Raw genomic sequence first — 23,866 nt, 5'->3', positions numbered from 1 at the left:
ATTTTTCTTCTTGTTCTTCTTAGATGGAAAGAGTTGCCACAACAACGTTATGAATAGATACAAAAGTTTCATAACTGAAGTGTTTAATGTAGCTGAGGGAGGAAGGAAACCTTCAAATTAATCATCCTAATCAAATTTAGCATGCCTTAAATCATACTTTTCTCTCCTTTCCTGTACTGGCCCACATCTCTTTCTTTCTGGCACCATTTGGGGAAGAAAATCTTAGCTCCCTTGTATTTATCTTGTCAAATGTGCACTGTGAATGTTGGCATTATTTTCATATATTATGGACTATTTTATATCATGTTGCAATGAGTTCGACAGCTTAATTGTGCATGAAAATCTTTCCTCTTCAATTTTAAAATTGTCTGCAGTTGGAATGTGAGTTGCTATAAAAATGTAATGATTATTAATATTGTTAATAACTTGCCTGATGGTAATGAGGTTTATTAATCTTACAAACAGGGTACAATGCTGCAATGTAAAATATCCCTGCTCTGTCATATTTTTAGGTTATACCTTTTTTAGTGGTGGTGGATTCTAATATGGAAGAGTTTGTTGACTGCTAACCACAGCATTTCTTGTCTTCTATTTATATTCTGCGGGCCGTTCTCCCTCTGACCTTATCTATTGTCCTATTTCTACAGAAAGAGGCCCCATCTGACAAATTTACTCTCAATACCCTGGGGTTATGAGAACCACCAAACAGCATTAAAGATGTACAGTAATCACTTAACACAGCAGCTGCTCTCTTCCCTTTGTCTAATAGGTATCTCTCAACCCTTATCTCTGACAGAAAAGCCTTTTTTGCAAGTTGTACTGTATTTAGACCGTTTTCATTAAAAGTCCTACAGAAGCATGAATCATGTGAATTGTTATCTTGCATTTTATCAGCATTTAGCTTTCTAAGCTTACTTAAGGTAATTTTAAATCTATAGATTTGCCACTGTTACAGTGAGTTGACAATGGTCATTTTAATTTTGTTTTAGTTATGCTTAGCATGGTGATATTGGAGGAGTAGCGACTGGAGACAATCTGCTGCACTCTGATACTTCGGCAAGACAAATCACTAACATCTAGCAGCAAGAAAAGGCGTGTTCTTCATGACAAAATGACAGCAAGAGAACACAGCCCCCGCCATGGTGCAAAATCCCGCACTGTGCAACGGGCCTCCACTATTGACATTGCCTCTGACATGCTAGGTCTGTCTCTGGCAGGTAAACACTTTTGCATCACCTGGTGCCCACTTGTTCCTTTCAAACATACTTACATTATTATTTTTTTCAAATATTTTTGTTGTTTTTTGGAAGTTTTAAACATTCTTGTTTATCTTCAGTGCATGCGATGGAGGGATTATCCTGAAATTCAAATACCAATAGGCTACCTTTTAAAAACTAATTTTGCCCTATTTTCTAGGCAAGGAATTTGAAGTGGTGATGGGGAGGAAAAGGCTAGATTAGGTTAGATCTTCCATGATCATTGGACAAGCCAAAGGAAAACAAAGCTTCAGAACAAGGGTCAGAGATGGAGAGGATGGGAGGAAGAGAGGAAGTGTGCATACGTCTGTGTGAACTGTCTGGGTAACCCCCACTTTAGGCATTGGGTAAAATCCTCAAAAGCATCTAAGTGACTTAAGGCCTGGATGACACTTGAATGTGATCCCAATATAACTATGTTGGTTAGGGATGTAATATTTTTTTAACTGATATGATTATATTGGTACAAGCCCTAGTGTGGATGCAGTTAACAATTATAAAGATGCCTTATAATGGTATAGCTGATTCCTGTTTCTGTAAGGGGATAGTTATACTGGTATAAGCACATTCAGACCTGTGTAACTGCTTCCACCCTAGGGGAGTTATACCATTTTAACTGACGCTAGGTCTACACTACCCGCCTGAATCGGCGGTTAGAAATCGACTTCTCGGGGATCGATTTATCGTGTCCCGTCGGGACGCGACAATCGATCCCCGAATCAACGCTCTTACTCCACCAGCGGAGGTGGGAGTAAGCGCCGTCAACAGGAAGCCGCAAAGGTCGATTTTGCCGCCGTCCCAACAGCGGGGTAAGTCGGCTGCAATACGTCGAATTCAGCTTCGCTATTCACGTAGCTGAATTTGCGTATCTTAAATCGACCCCCCCTGTAGTGTAGATGTAGCCTGTGTCTGTATCTTTAAAATGGTTCCACTTTCTAGTATAGACAAGGCTTAATCGCATTGATTTAGGTGCCTTTCAATGAGATTTAGGACTCTAAGTATTTGTTGCTTTTGAAAATGGGACTTAGGCTCCTAAGTCACGTAGGCACTTAAAAAATCCCATAACCATTGCCTTAAATTTTTTTAATCCAATGGCTTTGTAGGTCTTGAAGATGAAACATGTAAATATTTTTAAATAGTTTTTCAAGATTCATTGAATTAAAAAGAAGTCACATAAAATGTTCTGTAGATTTAATTTCTTCCCTAAAATGTTTCCCCTCTCTAACTGTAACTTCAATTCAAGAATTGCATGAGAACAATGGAGAGTTAATCTTTTACTAATTTTTCTGCTCTACAGGAAACATCCAGGATCCAGATGAGCCAATTTTAGAATTCAGCTTAGGTCGGTAGTTTTTATGACTCTTTAAAACCATTTCTGGTTTTCCTGGGATCTGCTGTTGAATATTTTTTTACCATTGTTGATATGGAAAGGGCTACCATATAAATAAGTGTTGAGAGGGATATGCACTTGCATTTGTATGGAACTTTCCCTGCTTTCTGTAAAAGGGTCTTGACAGCTAGCATGGTAGGCTGTAGTGAACCAACTATGCTATACTTTTGAAAGTCTATAGATTAAAACTTCTGTACTTTTAGATTTAATGAGTTTGAGATTGAGATTGTCGCTTCGGTCTCAATTTGTTTGCACTATGAATCTTTAAGAAAATTGCACACCTGCATAAATGGATGAGGAACATTTTAGGCTAGAATGTTTTCCAGTTGTTATCCACTGCCAATTATACATCCTTTCCCATAGTCACTTGGTTAATATGGGTCCTGATTTCTAACATGGTTAAAAATGTGGCTGGTTGAATGACTTTAGGCAAGTCATTTTGACCTCTTTGTGCATCAGTAAACCTGGCTGGAAACTAGAAGAAACGCAGCTTCCCAATGAAAATTCAAAAGTTCCATTTGTGGAGCACATTCCTGGCTGAGTAACTAATTTACAAAAGTTTGAAAGCTTTATGATCTGACAGTGGTCTTTAAATGAACATTGGAAACCAGTAATAGGTATGTTTAATACTGGATCTGAATCCTGCGTTGTCATTAATCAGAATTTGAATTACTTATTTTTTTATGGTTTCAGCTACTGTCTGCCAGGTGAGCAAAGAAAATAAAAAAGTATTCAGCACTGCAATACAGTAACTCCTCAGTTAACATTGTAGTTTTGTTCCTGAAAAATGCAACTTTAAGTGAAATGATGTTAAGCGAATCCAATTTCCCCGTAAGAATGAATGTAAATGGGTGGGGGTTAGGTTCCAGGGACATTTTTCTTTTTTGCCATACAGTACAGTACTATAGTTGGGAGGTGCCCCCGCCTTACCCCACACAGGCACAGCCCACTGGCACTGGAGACAATGAGGCAGGCAAGGAGACTGAAGGTGCCTGTAGGCTAGGAGAAGCACGGTGTGCAGCAGCAGCGGCAGCTTCCCCTACTCTGCAAGCACCAGGGGCGGGGGGGGCTCAACCCTTGGCCCGCCCATGCCACCCCTTCCCCCCAGCCCCCACCCTTAACCCGCCTCTTCTCCCCCCCCCCCGCTTCCCCCTTTACTCTGCATGCCGGGTCCTCGCTCCTCCCCTCTCCCCTGCCTCCTGCCCACTGCAATCAGTTGGCTTGCGGTGTTCAGGAGGGAGGGGGGAGGAGCGAGGCCACGGCATGCAGGCTCCTACTCCCTTCTCTGCCTCCTGAACACCGCAAGCCAGCTGATTGCCGCGAGCGGGAGGAGGGGGAAGGCGCTGATCCATGGGGTTTGCCGGTGGGCAGGCGGTGCTGGGGTGTGTGTGCATAGGGAAGCTGATAGGGGGCTGCCAGCTGAGGATAAAGCAGGCAGCAAAATGATGTTATAGTGAAGCATTGCACAACTTTAAATGGAGCATGATCTGTAATTGAGCAGGGGATGTAAGATCGAAAAAACATTAAGCAAGAGGATGTTAAGTGGGGAGTTACTGTACTATTTAGGTTACATCAAGATTTTGCCTAGCACAGACAACTTTTAGAGTTAATGCTATACATCTAGTCCACCAAGCTTCAGTCATAACTTGGACCATAGTGGGGGAAGATCTAGGTATAATGATACATGCAGTGTTTTTGTAGCTGTGTTGGTCCCAAGATATTAGAGAGACAAGGTGAGTGAGATAATATCTCTTCGTGGACCAGCTTCTGTTGGTGAGAGAGAGACAAGCTTTTGAGCTCACACAGTGCTCTTCTTCAGATCCTGAAGAAGAGCACTGTGTAAGCTTGAAAGCTTGTCTCTCTCACCAATAGAAGTTGGTACAGAAAAAGATATTACCTCATCACTTTGTGTCTCTAGGCATAAAGATGGCATTCCAACTGGAGATAACATGGATTTTCAGCCGTAATACCAAAGTTCTGTTTAGCTCTTTGTATGGAAGGCAATCACATACAATTTTTTTGGAAGGAGATTCCTCTTCCATGTCCCCCTCAACAGTAGTTAAAATAATGAAAGGACAATAATTTTTTTAGCGGAAATAAAGTGCCCTCTTGTTTTGATGGACCATCTACTTCTGTTTACAGTGCAGACACGTGGTTGGTATTCAAGCACTCCCAATGATATCCTTGAGAAGATACTATTGAGCAAAGAGTTCAGCAGACTGCAGGCTTATTTCATGCACACCATGCCCATGAGCTTTCCACTGGAGAAATACCCCCTTGCGCTATTATGAACAGTTGTCCCTCAGGGGAAGGGCAGAGAAGGGTGATGTTTGCACCACCAACCTCCCACAATGGTTCTTCTGGGAGAGAGTAATTTTAAATTGCAGCTGGGACCCACAGTATGTTCCAGTTTTGTGCATGTTATATTGTTTTTGTGTGTAAAAAATACCCACATTTGCATATGCATAGTGGGTAATTGCAAATCTGACTACCTGATCTCTGTGTGCAATTGTTGTTTGCATGCACAAACGTGAGTATTCTACCTATGCACAAAATAGAAGCATACTGAAAATTTGGCCCTTCATTGCTTGCCCACTCTTTGTATTATACATGTTTATGAGAACTGTAGAATTTTGGACAATGTCAGAAAGACCATGACTCTAAAAATTATATTCTTAAACCTCTAAAGTTTGCAGTGAGTTGCTCACACCATCGCTAGATCGAAAACCAAATACTTTTGTCGCAGTAAGTGTCACTACACCTCCTCAGGCATTCTGGACAAAGCATGCACAGACAGAGATTATTGAGGTAAGTAGTGGTGTATTACTGCTCTTGATTTAAGGTTGAAGCTAATATAAGGAACATTTTTTTCAACATATATCACACTGCATTAATATGATTTCTTTTTTGTTTATGATTGTAGGGAACAAATAATCCTATCTTTCTAAGCAGTATTGCCTTTTTTCAAGACTCTCTTATCAATCAAATGACGCAAATCAAACTTTCTGTGTACGACGTCAAAGATAGATCTCAGGGAACAGTAAGTGCACTTGCATGTTCCTTCATAATCCTTCTGTCATTTCTGTTGCTCTAAATTAAACCAAAGCTCTGGATTTTCACCTCATGTATGATGAAACCTGTTCTTACATTAGGGCCCCCTGCAAAGCTCTTAATTTGGTGTGTCCTACACATTTAAAGGCTAAAATATGTCCTACACATTTAAAGTGAAAGGTGCCATCTTTGTGTTCTATTCCTTTATGGTACTCTGTTCTAAATTAGAATGATAAAATCTCTCTTGGCCTCAAATTAGAGTTGTGTGAAATTTAAAAAAAAAAAAAGTGTTTTGAGGGTTTTTATGTGAAAATGTTTGCAGTTTGGCTGTGCGTAATTCCACAAACCCCAAATTTTGCTTCATAGTAATTTTTTTCTTTACAATTGTTCATTGAAAACAAGTGAAAAACCTAAGAATCTGCATGCAAAGCCATTTTCCCTCAAAAATTGGGCCCTATCTTAGCAAAAGTTTTCTCAAAAATGAGCCCACTTTCAAGTTCTTGATGAAAACCGGGGGAGAGGGGAACTCCATGATTTTTGAGTAGTTTTTAATTTCAGTATGAATGTTGTGCACCCTCTGTTTCAAAAACACTTAGTACTGCCACGTTATCATTGCTTAGCAGCATATGGATTTCCACCACATCAAAATCCCTGCAACCTTCTGACTCCTCTGTCTTGCTTTTAAAAAATTCCTGAATTGAAAAATAGAAGGTTGTTTCTGAAGCAAAAATGCCAGAAGATGCATTCAGGAAAGCAACCGTGCAATCTGCTTTCTGACATATGGATACTCTGCATCAGCCCTTGAATTTATATGCCTGAGGCATTAGACTCATTCTCTGTTCTAACGTCACCTCAGTAAAGGACAGCCTGAAGTGAATGTTATGATTGATACTCACCCTCTGACATGTGTATTACCCACCAACAAACCAAAGTCCAAGAAAAACCAATAACTTCGACCCAGCTCATCCTCTTCTGGAGAAAAATGAGCAAGAGAAAGTTCTGGAGAAGGGAATCACTGAAATTCTCCCCACCCCCGGGGTTGCCCCATTGAGAGGGTGGGGTTTGCTTCCCCACAGAAAAACCCATAGATTCAGACGTCTCCTTCACTCTACAGGTGGCCAAAGTGAGAGGCCCTGACCAATTCAGGGCCCCCTCAGGAGTGCTGGAAACTGTAGAAATGGGAGGCCACTGGCACCAGACCTGTGGCCCGCCCCCTGCTCTTCTTCTCCCCCCAGAGTTCCCGCCCACTGGGTAGGCCAAAAGCCAGAGCCACATCATGGTAAGAGCTGCCCAAGGAACCTCAGCTGCTGTGGGAAGCCCCGGACCCTTCAACTGCCCTGGGCAGAGGGCCAGGATGCCTGAGAGCAGCCCTCAGCCCATGTCTCCGTACCCCTGGGCATGCTGCCCGGGGCAGATGGGGGGGTCTGGGGCTCCCCACAGTGGCCTGGGATCCCTGGGAAGCTGACCAGGTGCCAACTGGGCTGCTAAAAGTCCAGTTGCTGATGCAGCGGGGCTATGGCAGGCTCCCTGCCTTGCGTGGCTCCTGGAAGTGACCGCCATGTCCCTGCAGCTCCTAGGCACAGGGGTGGCCAGGGAGGCCAGGAACCATGGCCAAAGGGAGCTGCGGGGGTGGCACCTGCAGGCACGGGCAGTGTGCAGAGCCTCTGGTCCCTCTGCCTAGGAGCTAGACGTGTCGCCGCTTCCGGGAGCTGCCTGAGGTCAGCGCCACCCAGCTGGAGCCCGCACCCCAACCCCCTCCCACATCCCAACCCCCTGACCCAGCTCTGAGCCCCCTCCTGCACCCAAACTACTTCCCAGAGTCTGCACCCCGATCCCTCTTCTGCACCTCAACCCCCAGCCCCAGGTTGCAACCCCCTCCTGCATCTTAACTCCCTCCCAGAGCCCACAGCCCGTACCCCCTCCCACACGCCAGGCCCCTGCCCCAGGTCGGAACCCCTTCCTGCACCTCAAACCCCTCATCCCCGGCCTCACCCCAGAGCCCTCAGCCCTTCCCGCACTCCAACACCCTGCCCCAGCCCAGAGCCCCCTCCTGCACCCTGAACCCCTCATTTCTGGCTCCACCCCAGAGACCGCACCCCCAGCCAGAGCCCATACTCCCTCCTGCACCTCAGCCCCTTACCCCAGCCTGGAGCCCCCCCCCCCACACCCCAAATACCTTATTCTGGCCCCACCCCAGAGCCCTCACCCTTTCCCACACCCCAGTTCCCTCCCCCAGCTCGGTGAAAGTGAGTGAGGGTGGGGTAGAACAAGCCACAGAGGGAGGGGGAGTGGAGTGAGCGAGGGTGGGTGCTCGGAGAAGGGGCAAGGCAGAGGTGGGGCAGGGCAAGGGTGTTCGGTTTTCCTCGATTAAAAAGTTGGCAAGCCTAGCCTCGTGGCAAGGGGATATTAAGGCCCATCTGAGCCCCCCCCACTGGGAAGGTGATCAGCTCCCACGCCGCGAAATGCAGCCCCTGCTGCCGCTGCTCTGCACTTCCCTGAAGCTACTATGCCTATGTTAAAAAGTGGGCGGGGCATGGCCCCCTGGTCCTCACAGTTCTGGTGCCCCGAGTCCCTGTGGTGTAGGGGACCCAAATGTTCTTTGTGACCAGGGCCTCACTAAATCTTAATCTGTCTCTGTCTGCACTGGCTCTGGCCCCATTGCCTGTTCTCCCATGACTCCCTGGCACTGTGGCTCCATCAGGGTCTCCCATGACCCCCCCGATCTGTGGCTGTCTCAAAATCTCAGTGGGGAAGCTGTGCAGAATAGATGACACAGTCTGAGGTTGTAGAGTCCTTGGGAGTCAATAGGAGGATGATACGTTTCCCTGGTCATTCTGAGTCCTACCCAATCCTCTCTTTTGCCCATAAGCCTTTAGAGTAGAGGGCACAATCAGGACCTTCATTATCCTTGCCTAGAAGGAAATACTGAGCTTGTTCTCGGACCCATTAATATAGAGAGTGACGGTCACCCCCATTGCTATCCATGCAAGACTGCACCATTTCCATGCCCTTTGGATTGGCTTGTATGTGTTGGGAGAGTCCTTTCCCTCAAGCCCAGAGAAAGCAAAGGTCTTCTTTTCCTCAAGGGAAAAATCCCCAAGGTAGTGGGGGGGGTTTTTTGTTTGTTTTTTGTGCTTTCTGGGCCTGGTTGGGTAGTTTATTTATATTTGTTGTTCATAATAGTATTTTGTTCTTAAATATTTATTTATAATTGTAGTGTTTAATCATTGTACACAACTTGTGCTTATGGACAGGAGCTTTATGAATTGAAATTTCTACACTAATACTGTTCCTCTTTTCAGATGTATTTATTGGGTTCTGGAATGTTCACTGTAAAGGAATTACTTCAGGAGAAGAACCATAGATTGCATTTAACACTAAGGTTTGTAATGCAGTTTCAGTCCATCAGAAACTAACATTCCTAACACTGTGATTAGTAGGGCCGGGAGCATGTTGTGAAAATTGTTTTTGATTTTTAATTTTAAATAAGCGTTCAAAGTTCAAGGGCTCTACTAATGAAAATCAGTTATTGGGTGACGTTTAAAACATGTAGAACATAGGAACCTTTTCAAATATTGGGATAGACTTTTGGTGGCAAAGCATGCAGGGAACAAGGAATGAGAACGCTGTAATTGTTTGTTGGGAGTTGTCTTTAATTCTGCAAGTTGAAAGTGTACCCACAAGTACAATTCCTTTTCTCTTTGTGTATTTCATCAAATTGCCTTGGCAGGAAGGGTGTGTGTGTGTACAGTACACACACACTGGCAAAACTGGCTACTCTTAACTATACTGATATATAAGGCGTGTGAGAGTGAGTGAAACAGACAGAGGAGACCCTGGAAAACCAGAAGCTTTTCTTATTTACATTGGATATCTTAGCTACTGAGCTCTGTGTAAGCTTGAAAGTGTGTCTTTCTCACCAACAGAAATTGGTCCAATAAAAGATATTACCTCACCCACCATGTCTCTCTACTTATCTATGTAAGGTGTTTATATGGTCTCCATTTCTGTAGCATCTGAGCATCTCACAGACTTTAGTGTGTTTGTCCTTAAACACTCTAGCTATAGGGAGAACCAGTCTCAAAACAGAGCAGATATCTTTAATATTATTTAAAAAATAATTTACTGGGTGGATTAATGTTGAAAAGCTTCAGGGGAGGAGAGTGTCTTGTGGGAATGGTAACTTGGTGCCAAAGAACAGGGATACAGTCCCACCCTTAGGGGTCAGCTTGGAGGTATGAAATCAAGTGTGGGAGAAGTTAGGAAGCTTGTGCAGAGTGAGGGGAGCAGGAAGAGATTAGGAGGAACTGAGCTCAAACGTGTAACTGTGGGTGGCAATGCTAGAGAGGCATTGGTGAGAATCTTGAACATGATGTGAAAGGTGAAGGGAAATCAGTGAAGGGATCTTTGTAGGGGATTAGTATGGTCAGAGAGACTGGAGAGGAAGATGATTGCAGCAACAGCATATTGAATTCCCTGAAGGAATTGGTGGGAGAAGCATAGAGGAGGTTGTATTAGTGAAGGTAAGAGATGACCAAGGCTTTTGATGGTAGAGACAAAAGGGGGAGGACTGATCCCCCCCCCGCCAATATGTTATAAAGGAAAAATTGACTGGATTTGGCAACAGACGATGTGCTGGGGCGCGTAGTAATGAGCGGAGTCAGAAAAGAGACAAACTGTAACAAAATAGGCTATTTATCCACAGCTATGGAGAAGAGATGGTTTGGGGCAGGGGAAGCTGGTGGCAGACTTTCTAGCATTCTACGTGGCCTGTATCATGAGTAATCAATCGATTAGGTGTTCTTCTCTCATTATTGAGTAGGAAACGAAACTATTATAAAATATTTTTTGATATCAAGTGCAGTATGATTGATTGGGAGGGGGTGGGTGGGTGTGAAACTCTCTTCCCCTAATCGCATTGCTCTTCACAAATGTAACTAGAATGCAGAGCAACATCTGCTCAATCTTTTCCTTTTCAAAACTTGATTCCACACGTGCCGTGCTGTATGTGTGTCTAGATCTGTTCTTGCAGTCTCTTGTGTGCTTTTTTCATTTACTCTCCAGCACTGTTTGTAACAGCTATTTGTTTGAATCACCATTACACATTGTTAAATGCAAACAATAACTTTAAAATATCATTAAGAATCTAAAACTGACAAAATGAAGACAATTCCTTGTTAAGGATGCTGCTGTCCCCTTAACTCTCTCCCATTTAGCACCACATATGATACAGTATATAAGATCATATACAGCTAGCAGACCAATCTTTACAGAATGAGATGAATGTCTTCCTATTGGTGTCATTTAATATCTGGCATGTAAAATCGGTTTACTTGTATCTCCATGTTATAAGCTTCCTAATTTTAAATGTTCATTAAATTCACAGATCAGTATATTGTGTGTAGTAGTAATTGGTCTCCTATTGACAAACAGATCCCTCTCTAAAAAAATAACTTGTTTGTTGCAGGTCTGCTGAAAGTGATCGTGTAGGTAACATCACAGTTATAGGATGGCAAATGGAAGAAAAAACGGACCAAAAGCCTCCTGTAACAAGGTCTCCTGACACCATTAATGGGAGGGTGAGTGTGAACATTATATCAGCCTCAGGTAGATACAGGATTACTGAAGACAATGTTATAGATAATGTTATAGTCTGCAAATTGCCTCCCCCTCTACCCAATCACTTACTAATTCTACTTAGTACTTATAGTCCTTTATATTTTCAATGTACTGTACAAATATTAGCTGGTTAATCTGTAACAAACAGTTCAGTGTTGAAATACTTGGGGCACAGCCTGTGATATACAGTTTTTTGTAATGCTGAGAGTTCTTGAAGATGGTGGGATGGAAACTTGTCTGTGGTAATAGGGCTCTTATTCTATCTTCCCTTAATTACACTGGCTTGTATTGCTGCATGCCCTTAAAAAAAACCCAACAACACAAAAACCACTACCTACTACTGTGCATGATGCATGTCTATGGGAAGTAGCTGATTTCAAAAGAAATTCACTGATGTCCATTTGTGAATCTGAAGGCAGTACCAAGCAAATGCTTAAACTAGATTATTAGAAACTATCAGTGAAAATGGAAGTTCAAGAAGGACAGCTTGTGAAGTAGAAATACGATCAGATAGTTTAAAAGAACAAAGACCACACTATATCTGAAATCTGGATCTTTTCTGATAGTAACAAGCAGTGTTCTCTAGAGCAGATATTTATAGTTGCCTGCCTGCTTAGGGAACAAGTTTAGTGCTGCAGACTCTCTCTGTATTGTGAATACATCTGAAGTCATATAATCTGTATACCTGTAGTATGTTCAGAATGTGGATTGTCATCATTATTTATTGGGCCAGGTCCTCAACTGGGCAGTAAATTGATGTAAACTATAGAGCTATGCTAATTTACAGCAGCTGAGGATCTGGCCAATAATTTTTACAGCACTCAGAAGTGTGCTAGGTGCTTTGCAGTACAAATAAAAAGTAGGTCCCTTATCTGAAGATCTGATCATTAGATGTTTTTAGTATTTCAGTTTGCAGTCAGGATAGTGATTATCCCTGATAAACATGTTTGGAATATGTATTTTAAACATTCCCTGTTTTGAATATTACCTTCATGTCTTTATGTTGAGTCTCACCAGTTTAGCTTGACTTGGTGTTGAGGTTTTACATTGTACAGACTTTACTATTTGTGTCTTTTAGACTGTACTGCCAGTTGATGAAAGTTTAACGGAATCTTTAGGAATCAGATCCAAATATGCTTCGTTACGGAAAGATGTGTTACTAAAATCCGGTAAGCAGCTAACTGGGCAGATATTGATAGCGCGCCTACTATCAGATTAATATCTTTGCTCTGTGTGTATTGACAGTTCTTACTATATTTAGCATGTTTACATTATCAGTGACAGCTAATCTCTTTTTGCCTCCATCATAGCCCCAGTTCAGCAAAGCACTCAAGCATGTGTTTGAAGTTGAATAGGGACTGGTTGCTGAATTGAGACCCATAAGAATAATTTATTTTGCCACCTGCACTACAGCACTTTGTAGTACAAACAATACTTTATGAAGTAAAATATCTTACAGGTTGTTTACCATTACATTCATCTACCATGGCCTCTCCTATAGACTTATGTATTAGGAGAAAAAAATTCAATATGTGAAGAATTTTTAAAAAATGAATTGTTCCTTTTTTCCTTTAAAATATTTTGAATACCTTTTGGATTTGGGTTTTTTCTTTGACAGTGAATAGAAAGCTCCTTCCTATAAAAATGGCATTTGGAAAAGCTAGATAGGTGAATGACTTAAATTGGATTTTTACAAGCAGCCAATATTGAATCTAGTCAATGTAGCTTAATGTAATGGTTGAGGGGAGACTTTGTAAATGCTGAACTCAAACCACACATTTACATAAAGTGGTTTTAATATTTTAGTGTTTGGTGGTGCCATTTGTCGGATGTATCGTTTCCCCACAACTGATGGGAACCACCTGAGAATTTTGGAGCAGATGGCTGAGAGTGTACTGTCACTGAACATCCCCAGACAGTTTGTGAAGCTGCTTCTTGAAGAAGATGCAGCCAGGTAAGGGTGAACAAATTTTCATGTGTTTATAATACAGCAGTGATGTGCATCCTTTGCTGAGCTGGCAGAGAACAAATTGTTACAACAAAGAGACTGCAGCAGAAATAGTGACTGCAGCAACTTGGTCGCTGCCCTCTTATTGTTAACAAAGTCAATACCTTCATGTCACCACTAGATTGGCCATGAACTGTATCTTGCACAGGCCTGATGCTCCTCTCCCTTTGGAGTGTCTTACACTGCTTTAACTCGGTTGGGCCAGATTCTCAGCAGGTGTAAATCAGCAGAGCTCTGTGGAAGTCAAATGGAGCTGTGACGTTTTACAACAAGTCAGGGACTGACTCATTGACTTAAACCCTTGATTTACACCTGTGTCTATGTAGAGGAAGGTCTAGCCCACAGAATAACTTAGTGTGGTCAGGATAAATGTAAAGTGATAACAGAAGTGGTATTGTGGAGATTGCGTTATTCAGATGATGTGCCGTTCTATAAAAAGCATCTTTAAATACTGAGGTAAATTTTTAATAAGTGTTCGTAACTACCTTTAGTATTTTGGTGCAGCAAGAATTATTTAGTCCAATTGAAAGATAAAAGGCTGCACAATATGATGGGTCTGTGGGTGTTCCTAAGTCATATGTGCCAGCTAGGACAGCTGTACCTGAGGCACTTGGATACTGCAATGACGAGTGGGATATGAATGCCTAGATAGAGGGAGGGCTTGTTATCTCCTACTCGGGGGGGTTCCCGGGAGGCCTCTGCCAGTGGAGGCTACCCAACTGTTACACTGTATAGTGCATCTTCCAGGTATCTGGCCACGAGTCTTTAGGTGCACAAGGAGTGTGGGTGGGGCCCGTAAGTAGTTACTGTGTTGTTGGCAGCTAGCATTCTTTGTGCCCTGTAACAGGAGACGTTAATAGCTATCTCTCTTTATAACGGTTGAGGATATTAAAATTTCACAGAGTAGTATGAAAAGAGTAAAGGGATGCATCTATCCTGGCTGATGTTCTGTCTGCCACAGGCTAAATGACTTTAGTAAGAATGTTGCTGGCTAAGGGTATGTCTACACTGCAGTTAGACACCTGCAGCTGGCCTGTGTTCACTGACTCGGGCCTTGTGGGTTTTGGGCTAAGGGGCTGTTTAATTGCAGTGTAGCTGTTCAGGCTCAGGCTGGAACCCAGACTCTTGGACTCTGCTCAGTGGCCTTTAGATCAGTGGTTCTTAACCGGGGGTCCAAGGCCCCCATCAGGGGGCTGCCAGGTAGGGCCGGCATTAGACTTGCTGGGGCCCAGGGCAGAAAGCCAGAGCCCAACCTCATGAGGCTGAAGTCCAGGGCCCTGAGCCCCACCACCCGGGGCTGAAGCCAAAGCCTGAGCAATGCAGCTTCGCGGGCATGGGGCACCAGCCAATTGCTCTGCTTGCTACCCCCTAATGCCAGTCCTGGCTTTCATATGCAGAAAACCATTTGTGGCACTGGTGGGCCATGGAGTTTTTATAGCATGTTGGTGGGGCCTCAGAAAGAAAAAGGTTGAGAACTCCTGCTTTCGACCCTTTAGATGGACATGGTAAAGAACCTAAATGTAACCCTAAATGTAACAGCAGAGAATTAGAATGAACAGGACAAGCTACTCCTTGATATTAGTTTTTAGTCAGTGGAATTCACTCAATAATTAGCTAGAAAATCTCACCACTCAAGGGTACTTTCTGTAAATGAAGTTCTATTAATGTTCTGACCAATTCTGGTTTCATAACAAATACCAGTAATACAAGCTTTTAAATACTGAACTGTATTGCTTAGAGGTGAAAATGACTTTCTGTAATTTAGAAAAATGGGCCCCTAGATGAAAGGCATTGGGATATCTTTTTACTCTCCATTAAGGTATGCAGAATATCAGATGGAAGTTCTTTCTTATTTTCATCCAGTATCTTCTATATTGTTAAATTAATAAACAATTCTCTTTAAGATGAATTTTTGTCTGAATTTTTTTGCAGAATGAAAACCTACAGTGATGCATATTTTTAATGTATATTTTATTTTCTGTATTATAATCTGGGTTGAAAACTTTAATAGTATGTACTCCCAGGATATGTTAGATCTACTCAGGTATTCCTCTCTACTCTCTCTGTACTGAAACCTTGAGAAATACTATGCAGCTTTAGGTGGCACACCAGTATAATCACTCCTGTCTACCATTAAGATGACAGCTTAAAATGCACTTGGGTGATCTTGATTTCTGCTTGGGGAGAGGGCCTTGATCCCTGGAGTGCCCCCTGGTGGACCGTTGCAACATTACCATTCTGCCTCATTTTCTGCTAGTGGGATTTCAGTAAGTTCAGTGAGGCTTATGTGTGTTGAGCAGTGCCTCTGTGGGGATCTAATTTATTTAACACAAAGGAGAACATTATACAGATAGGCCTCCACTCCAGCATCACTAGCAGGAGGGAGAGAAGGCTGAGTTAACTTTGGTCCATCAACCTCACTTATGTCCGCACCCCTTACCAGCGAAGGCCCTCTTGACCTGGAACCCTCTTCTGGAGTCAGGGCTCTTGTGATTATCTGGGAAAGGGTCTCTCCTCTTGGGTTAAAGTGCCCACAGAAGTCAAATCATGATCTTCCTCAGAACAGCATGTCACTGCTCTGATCTGTGGCTTCTGCTGATGAAGTCCTTCTATGGGGGCCAGGTTCCGCTGACACTTTGCATTCGTAGCTTCTCCCTTTCAGAGCCTCTCCTACCTAAGAGCATTCTTCCTTAGTTTCCTTTCCTAATGATCGCCCTCACCAGGTTTCCCCCCAACAAGCCCTTTCCTTGGGAGCCTTCTCTTTCTGTAATCTGGGGACTGTTCCTTTCCCCAGGAGCCTGTTTTCTAGCCTCCCTCCCCACGGGGAGTAGCTTCCTTTTATCATGCCTGGGTGTTTCCCTGCATAATTAACTGCCTCCCACTTACTCAGTGAGTTAAGTCTTCCCAGGTGAACCTGAGTGGCCTCATTCTCCCTTATGGAGCCTGTCAGAGGTGGACTGAGTCCATGACCCTAGACTCAAACAGCTAAATTGTTCCAAATCGATGGGCCCAGATAATCTCCATCCAATAATGTTAACAGAACTAGCATGTGAAATTGAAAGTCCAAGAGCAAAGACTATTAATGAATCCATAAATTGTGGGGTCATAGCCTATGACTGGAGAATTGCAAATATAGTACCTATATTTAAGAAAGAGGAAAAAAGTGATCTAGGAAACTACAGGCCCGTTAGTTTGACCTCAATTGTATGTAATTGTATCATATATCTTTAATATTAAGATCTGCACGCATATATATATATATAATGAGTTTAGTGGGTTACTAGTGAGGCCTAGCATAGGTTTAAGGCTTTTGATTGATACTGAGCAATAATTTTTTGCTGGCATTTTTAGTTTTTACACCTGAATTTGACTTGCTATAGACCAGACTTTCTGTAGGCTTTTTGGGGAGTATTTGAAAGAGAGAGTAGCTAAGGACATAGGGGTAAACAGAAATTGGAATAAAATATTACATGGTTTTATAAAAGGTAGATCGTGCTAGGCCTGGTCTCTTTCTTTGAGAAGATAACTGATGAGACAAAGGAAATGCAATAGATTTAATCTACCTGGATTTCAGTAAAGTATTTGATACAGTTCCACAAGAGAAATTGTTGGTTAAATTGGAGACGATGGGGATTAATACAGGAATCGAAAGATGGGTAAGGAACTGGTTAAAGGGGAGACTTCAATGGATCATGCTGAAGGGTGAACTGTCAGGCTGGAGGGAGGTTACTAGTGGAGTACCTCAAGGATCGGTCATGGGAGCCAATTTTATTTAATATTTTCATTAATGACCTTATCACAAAAAGTGGGAGTAACAAAAATTGTGGATGATGCAAAGTTGGGAGGTATTACCAATACAGAGGAGGACCAGTATATCATACAAAAAGATTTGGACAATCTTGAAAAATTTAATAATGCAAAGTGCAAGGTCATGCACTTAGGGACTAACAACAAGAGTTTTTGCTATAAATTGGGGTTGTATCAGTTGAAAGCAACAGAGGTGGAGAAAGACCTGAGTGTATTGGTTGATCACAGAATGGCTATGAGATGCCAACGTGATGCAGTCATGGAAAAGGCTATTGGAATCCTAGGATGCATGAGCTAGATTATTACCCTAGAGATGGGGGAAATATTATCACCATTATACAAGGCTTTGGTGAGATCTCATCTGGAATACTGTGTGCAAATCTGGTCTCCCATGTTTAAGAAAGATGAATTCAAACTGGAACAGGTGCAGAGAGAGGCTACTAGGATGATCAGAGGACTAAAGAACCTACCTTATGGGAGGAGACTTAAAGAGCTTGGCTTGTTTAGCCTAACAAAATGAAGGAGGAGGGGGGAGATATGATTGTTCTCTATAAATACATCAGAGACGTAAACATCATGGAGGGAGAGGAATTATTTAAGTTAAGAGCTAATGCTGGCACAAGAACAAATGCATATAAACTGGCCAGCAATAAGTTTAGGTTTGAAATTAGATGGTTTCTAACCAGAAGATTAGCGAAGTTCTGGAACAGCTTTCTAACCGGAGTAGATGATGTAAAAAACGTAACTTGTTTTAAGACTGAGTTTGAAAAGTTTGCTGGAGAGGATGGTATGATGAGATTGCCTACAATGGCAATGGCCTATCCATGACTGCTATTAGCAAATATCTTCAATGGCTGAAGATGGGACACAAGAGTGGGACGGCTCTGAGTTATCAAAGAGAATCCTTTCCCAGATGTCTGGCTGGTGTCTCACCCACATGTTCAGGGTTTAATTGATTGTCATATTTGGGGTCAGGAAGGAACTGTTCACCAGGTCAGAGTGGCAGAGACCTTAGGGTTTTTTGTTTTTGTTTTTGCCTTCCTCTGCAGCATGGGGCACAGGTCACTTGCGGGTTTGAACTAGAGTAAATGGTGGATTTGAGGACTTAATTAACTCATCCACAGGTTATGAGCCTACTGCAGTACCAGGGCCAGCTCCAGGCACCAGCGCAGGAAGCAGGTGCTTGGGGCGGCCAATGGAAAGGGGCGGCATGTCCAGGTCTTCGGCGGCAATTCAGCGGCGGGTCCCTCAATCCCTCTTGGAGGGAAGGACCATCCGCTGAATTGCCGTTGAAGAATGAAGCGGCGCGGTAGAGCTGCCGCCGATCGCGGCCTTATCTCCCCCTCTCCCCGCCCCCCGCCACTTGGCGTGGCAAAAAAGCTGAAGCCGGCCCTGTGCAGTACTGAGTGGGTGAGGTTCTGTGGCCTGCAATGTGCAGGAGGTCAAATTAGGTGACCATGATGTTCCCTTCTGTCCTTAAAGTCTATGTGTCTGAGACCCCTTCAGAGGGGCAGCTGCCTGCTGATGGTGCCACTCATGTAAAGTTCTTCTGCACAAGAGCTCTGTGTGAAGAGTAACAAGATGCATATAGCCAGGGGGATATGTCTACCTAACATTTATACTACACTCCATGGTATGTCTATGTCGGCATGGTACATCTAACTAAAGGATGTGATGGATTCCACTTCACTTGAAGTCTTTAAACCATGGGGTTGCTGCAGGAATCAGTGAATGAAATTATATGGCCTGTTATGCAGAAGGATGTGACTAGATGATCATGACGGTTCCTTCTGGTCTCAAAATCTATGAATCATTGTTAAATACTACACCTCTACCCCGATATAACTCTGTCCTTGGGAGCCAAAAACTCTTACCGCGTTATAGGTGAAACCACGTTATATCGAACTTGCTTTGATCTGCCGGAGTGCGCAGCCCCGCCCCCCTGGAGCACTGCTTTACCGTGTTATATCTGAATTTGTGTTATATCAGGTCGTGTTATATTGGGGTAGAGGTGTATATGTTGCCTGTTGGGAGTCAACACGTTGGATTACTGTGGAATGGACAAACTTGCTTAATTTTGATAATGTGCTAAAATACTATATAATTAATAGAGAATTATTCTTTCAATTCCACAAATGGACTCTCAAGTTATACACAGATAATTGGTAAAAATTATGGATCGGGGCTCTTGAGAGAGCAAACAAAAGGAGCTGCTAGATTTGATTCCTTTGCCTGCTATTCCAAATTTGTGTTTAAGATGACTACAGCCCTGCGCAGATACAAAAATCTCGATCCGCATCTGCAAGAATCAACTGGTATCCAACCCTTGATGTGCACTCTGTCTTTTATCTGTGTCTGCATCTGCACCACACCTGCAGGAGGAGAGAGAGAGAGTGTGTGTGTGTGTGTGTGTGTGTGTGTGTGTGTGTGTGTGTGTGTGTGTGTGTGTGTGTACACGATATATAGGATCTCAAAGGCGGGGAAGCAGCTGTCTGCAGCTCATAGCCTATGAGGCTGCTTCCCCACCTTCAAGAGTTTATATTCCCTCTCCAACCCCCGCATTCAGATAAAGGGGAGGTGATCCCTGCAGACAGTTGCTTCTCTGTATGGAGAGGGAAGAGAAAATATAGGATTTGGAAGGCAGGGAAGCAGCCTAATAGGCTATGAGCTGCTCCCCTTCACAGTGCACTGGTGGATTCAGGGCATAGACATGGTCCCACCTCCTTCTCCACTTATCCTTATTCCTGGGGGGAGCAGAAGCAAGCAGTTCCCGTTCTTCCCAGAGCACAGAGACTGTGCAGCCACATGAAGAGGGGAGGGTTCTTGCTCACCTCCGTGTGGCCACATAGGGGGCCACTTGGGATCTATCCCTTATTGAAAACTCTGGATAAATGGAGGGAAAGAAAGTAGGCTCCTTAATTTTGCCCATTCTGGTGTATTGGGAGGTACGTTTTGAAACATTCTCTTGTACCTGGAACTCTTCTCACGGAATTCAGAATGCGTTGCCTGAGGAGTCCGTTGTGTGACATCACTTGCATTTTTTCTTCTTGCTGAGCTGTACAACTGAGTTGAAAACATTTTTCTTTCTTCTTGTAGGGTTTGTGAACTAGAAGAGCTGGGAGAGCTGTCTCCCTGTTGGGAGAGCCTTCGTCGACAAATAGTTACTCAGTACCAAACAATTATACTGACTTATCAGGAAAACCTAACTGACTTGCATCAATACAAAGGTCAGCAAGATTTATTTTCAGTAATAATAGATAATATGTTTCAGTTATGCTTCTTATTTTCCTTTTAAAATAAAGATTCAGAACCAAAAAGGTGGTTTTAGTCTTTGTTTGGTAGGAAAAATCAACAGACAAAATATTTTTACTCTCTTCTAAAGTTTTATAGTGATTGTACAAAGAAGCTAATTTATAAATATCATAGTCATTGTGCAACTTAACATACAAAAGAGGGGATAATGAGTGAGGTCTGGAAAAGAAAAAGTAATCTGCAATTTCCTTAAAAATGAATTAAATTAAATTGTTCTTGTTATTTTATTAATTTTATTAATATTTATCACCTAAATTCTCTTTTGTGGGTTTCCATTAGCATTACTTTCCTCTAAATTTCATGTAATTAATGATAAGTAATATATATGCTTAATGATAAGCAATAAAATATATTACTTCTGGGGGAATTCTATGCCTCGGTGCGCGCACAGAATCATGTCCCCCACAGATTTCTTTGCGTCCCTGCAGAAAAATGACTTCTGATGGGGAAGCAAAGGGAAGCCGCAAGAGTGGTCATGCCTCCCTCCCCAGCAGTATGGGCACATTGTTTCAGGCTCCCAGAGCAGCTGGTGAGGAGGTAAATCACTGAGAGGGGGCAGGGGGCCTGGGAATGCCCTGGCTGGTGGCTTCTACCATGCACTGGGCACAGCTGCTAGTGCCAGCTGGACTGGGGGCAGGGGAGGACAGGACTTACTCTTCTCCTGCAGGGAGTGGCCAGGGCCGGGGCAAGGTCAGAACCAGCCCCAGAAATCTCTCCCGGCTGCAGGAAGCTCCACCCACCTCACCCCCTGCACTTGAACCCTCACCCCAAGGAGACCCACCTGTTTGCATCTGAACCACCTTGATGAGCCCCCTACACCCGGACCACCACTCCACTGAGCCCCAACCAGCTGCACCCAGATCCCCACCCCACCGAGCCCCACTGCCCCAGCACCCAGACCCCCCTGCTGAGCCCCCACCTTCACCTGGACTCCCGCAGAGTCCCATTGCCCCTGCACCCAGACCCCTCCAACAAGCCCCTGTGCATCCAGATCCCAGACACACCCAGAGTGGCCACTGAGCCACCCACATCCAGATTGCCTCACACAGAACAACTCTTATGGATCCCCTGGATCCCCACACACTAAGCTCCTCCACACTTGGATTCTGCCAGGCTGAGCCTGCCTGCCTACACCTGATGTACCTGGTGCAGAGATGCAGGGCCCCAGGCTATTTCTGGAGCAGGCCCAGCCCTAGCACTGTGTCAATGTCGGGGGCAGCCTCACTGCCAAGTCTGTGTCCTGGGCAGTAGAGGAGGGCTGCAGGGTGATTTCCCACCTCTGTGCAGCCAGTGGCCTGGAGCCTGTACATTTATTTGTTCCTAAATAAAATGTGCAAAATTTTAAAACATTATTTGTAGAATTTGTATTTTTTGGCACAGAATTTTTAATGTTTTGGCCCCGAGTTCCCTCAGGTGTAATATATAGATATATATAAACTGACAATACAAAGTCTGGTGTGTTGATTCAGCTTAATAATAATAATAAACAGGAACTAACTTTCTGTAGGTAAAGACCTGTCTTCAGAAATCCCCAATACATTCTGATTCTTTATATTAATAATAATTTTAGAATTTTTAATATAATCTTATACATATAATATAATATTATTATATGATCTAGGTTTTAGCTTTTATTCCAAGAATCCCCAAATCTTTGTTTGATAGTTTCTCAGTGTTTTTTCCTCCTATACTTAGCTCTCTCTAAAGTATTCTGGGAATTATTTGATTCCTGTGTTTTGTCATTTTTAAAGAATGTGTATGTGTTTGTGTGTGTAATTATTTCAAAATCTTAATAAAACTAAATGGGAAATAAGGCAGTTTATAACCGACTGAGTTATGCACAAATGGGGGAATGATGCAACTTTATTTACCCTAATATTAGTCCAGCTTTTCATTCGGAATGGGGGAAATAATTGGGTGTATTTTGTTCACTCTTATACTTTTCTTACTATTATGTATTCATGTCAGGCCATATTATACCCTTGTTCTACATCCATAACTCCTGTTGACATCCGTGGAGAAGGCTGGGGGTTCATTCATAGTTCAAGGTTGCTGTTTTAACATACAGTGTCTTCACTCATAATGAAATTCCCCTCTGGACAGAGGGCCAGCATAAAGGTCTAGGCATCACATAAGTCCTATTTTGATTGGTTAAGAGGGACTTGCTGTAAGTGGTATGTAGGCTTTGTGCTGGCCTCCCTGCACAGGAGAAGAATTTCTCCCTGAAAGCACAGAACAGTTGTGACCACGGGAGGAAGGATGATTTTCATGTGATATGCCAGTTCAAAAGACACTGACCAGTCAATGAGAATAAAGCCAAATTCCAGGAAAGTAGAACAGAAAGTTTCAGTGTACACAATGTGTAAAGTTTGCAGCGTGCATCCCACCTCAGATTGTTAGAAAGGCAGGCATGTGTAGGTGACAGCATATTACAATATTGATTATTGAGCACAGAACTGGTATTGGTCTGTGCATAATGGATCATTGGGATCCACAGAGCAATTATCTGTGGTAGACGTTAAATTCACCTGTAGCTTTGACACTGTGGCATATTTACCTTTTTTGTCTAAGGATCCAGCAAAGCACGTAAGCACATGATAAATGTTCTAGTGAAGTCAGTGGGACTTTTCCCATGCTTAAAGTCAAGCATGTGCTTAGGTGCTTTGCTGGATTGATTCCAGGGATCCACAACAGTAAGAGAAAATAATAATAATACTAAAATATAAACTTATTTTGCTAGTCATTTAGACACCAATTCTGCAAGGGACTTAACCATGTGTTTAAAGCTTCCTGAATTGGGGCCTAAGTGCATATCTAACTCCAGCTCATTCTTCTTAGATTAGTATTTGGACTCCATCAGATCCAGTGGCTAGGGATGATATTTATTACTAATAAATAAAGTAATCCAGTAATTGTATAGGGACATGGAATACCTCAACTGTAAACATCCTCCAGTTTAGTTATATTTTCCCATACTATACAATGTATAAATTACTCAAAATTGGAGTGGAAGTGAGTATAGGGATCCTAACAAATGAATTCTCATAGGCTGGTGAGATGGAGTGCACTAGAAGAATTGCTTGTCTGCTTAGTGCTGTCATAAATGTTCTTCTGGTAGGGATTGATTTCTTCACCCCCTGCAGTCAGAAGATTTTTAGTATTTCTTTTAAAAGAATACGTTCTCCAGGTTCTTGCACTGTTTTCTTGTACGCTCTTCCAGCACTTGTGTACAGAGAGAACATGTGCCATCAAAATACAATGAAAATAATGTATTTGACTATGCATTGGTTTGTGTTTTAATAGGCATTTTCCCCCAGTATTACGGATTCTTCTCGTACCAGAGGGTTGGTCACAGGGTTTTGAAAGTGGATTTTAAATTAAGTCTATGTTGCCCCTTGACTTTTGTGATCATACAGTTTGGCC

The 23,866-nt window shown here is 42.9% G+C and overlaps 1 protein-coding gene across 13 annotated transcripts in view; it reads left to right on the top strand.

Annotated features, from left to right (window-relative positions):
• Positions 1–23,866, top strand: part of INPP4A (inositol polyphosphate-4-phosphatase type I A) — a 141,362-nt gene that overhangs the window by 61,092 nt on the left and 56,404 nt on the right. For 11 of the 13 annotated variants that reach the window (XM_034757942.1, XM_034757949.1, XM_034757943.1 and 8 more), the window contains 9 exons: positions 990–1,217; positions 2,554–2,598; positions 5,336–5,454; positions 5,570–5,686; positions 9,000–9,079; positions 11,165–11,276; positions 12,395–12,485; positions 13,123–13,270; positions 20,228–20,358. In XM_034757942.1, coding sequence (XP_034613833.1) covers positions 1,112–1,217; positions 2,554–2,598; positions 5,336–5,454; positions 5,570–5,686; positions 9,000–9,079; positions 11,165–11,276; positions 12,395–12,485; positions 13,123–13,270; positions 20,228–20,358 — 949 coding nt within the window. In that variant the 5' untranslated portion in view covers positions 990–1,111. Of the gene's footprint in view, positions 1–647; positions 770–989; positions 1,218–2,553; positions 2,599–5,335; positions 5,455–5,569; positions 5,687–8,999; positions 9,080–11,164; positions 11,277–12,394; positions 12,486–13,122; positions 13,271–20,227; positions 20,359–23,866 lie in introns of all 13 variants that reach the window. The other 2 variants (XM_034757938.1, XM_034757940.1) reach the window with 2 other exon arrangements.

Source organism: Trachemys scripta, chromosome 1, assembly GCF_013100865.1.
Source record: "Trachemys scripta elegans isolate TJP31775 chromosome 1, CAS_Tse_1.0, whole genome shotgun sequence".
NCBI classification, from domain to species: Eukaryota; Metazoa; Chordata; order Testudines; family Emydidae; genus Trachemys; species Trachemys scripta.
Note: the sequence above shows the minus strand (reverse complement) of the source record. Positions and strands in the feature narration are given on the sequence as shown.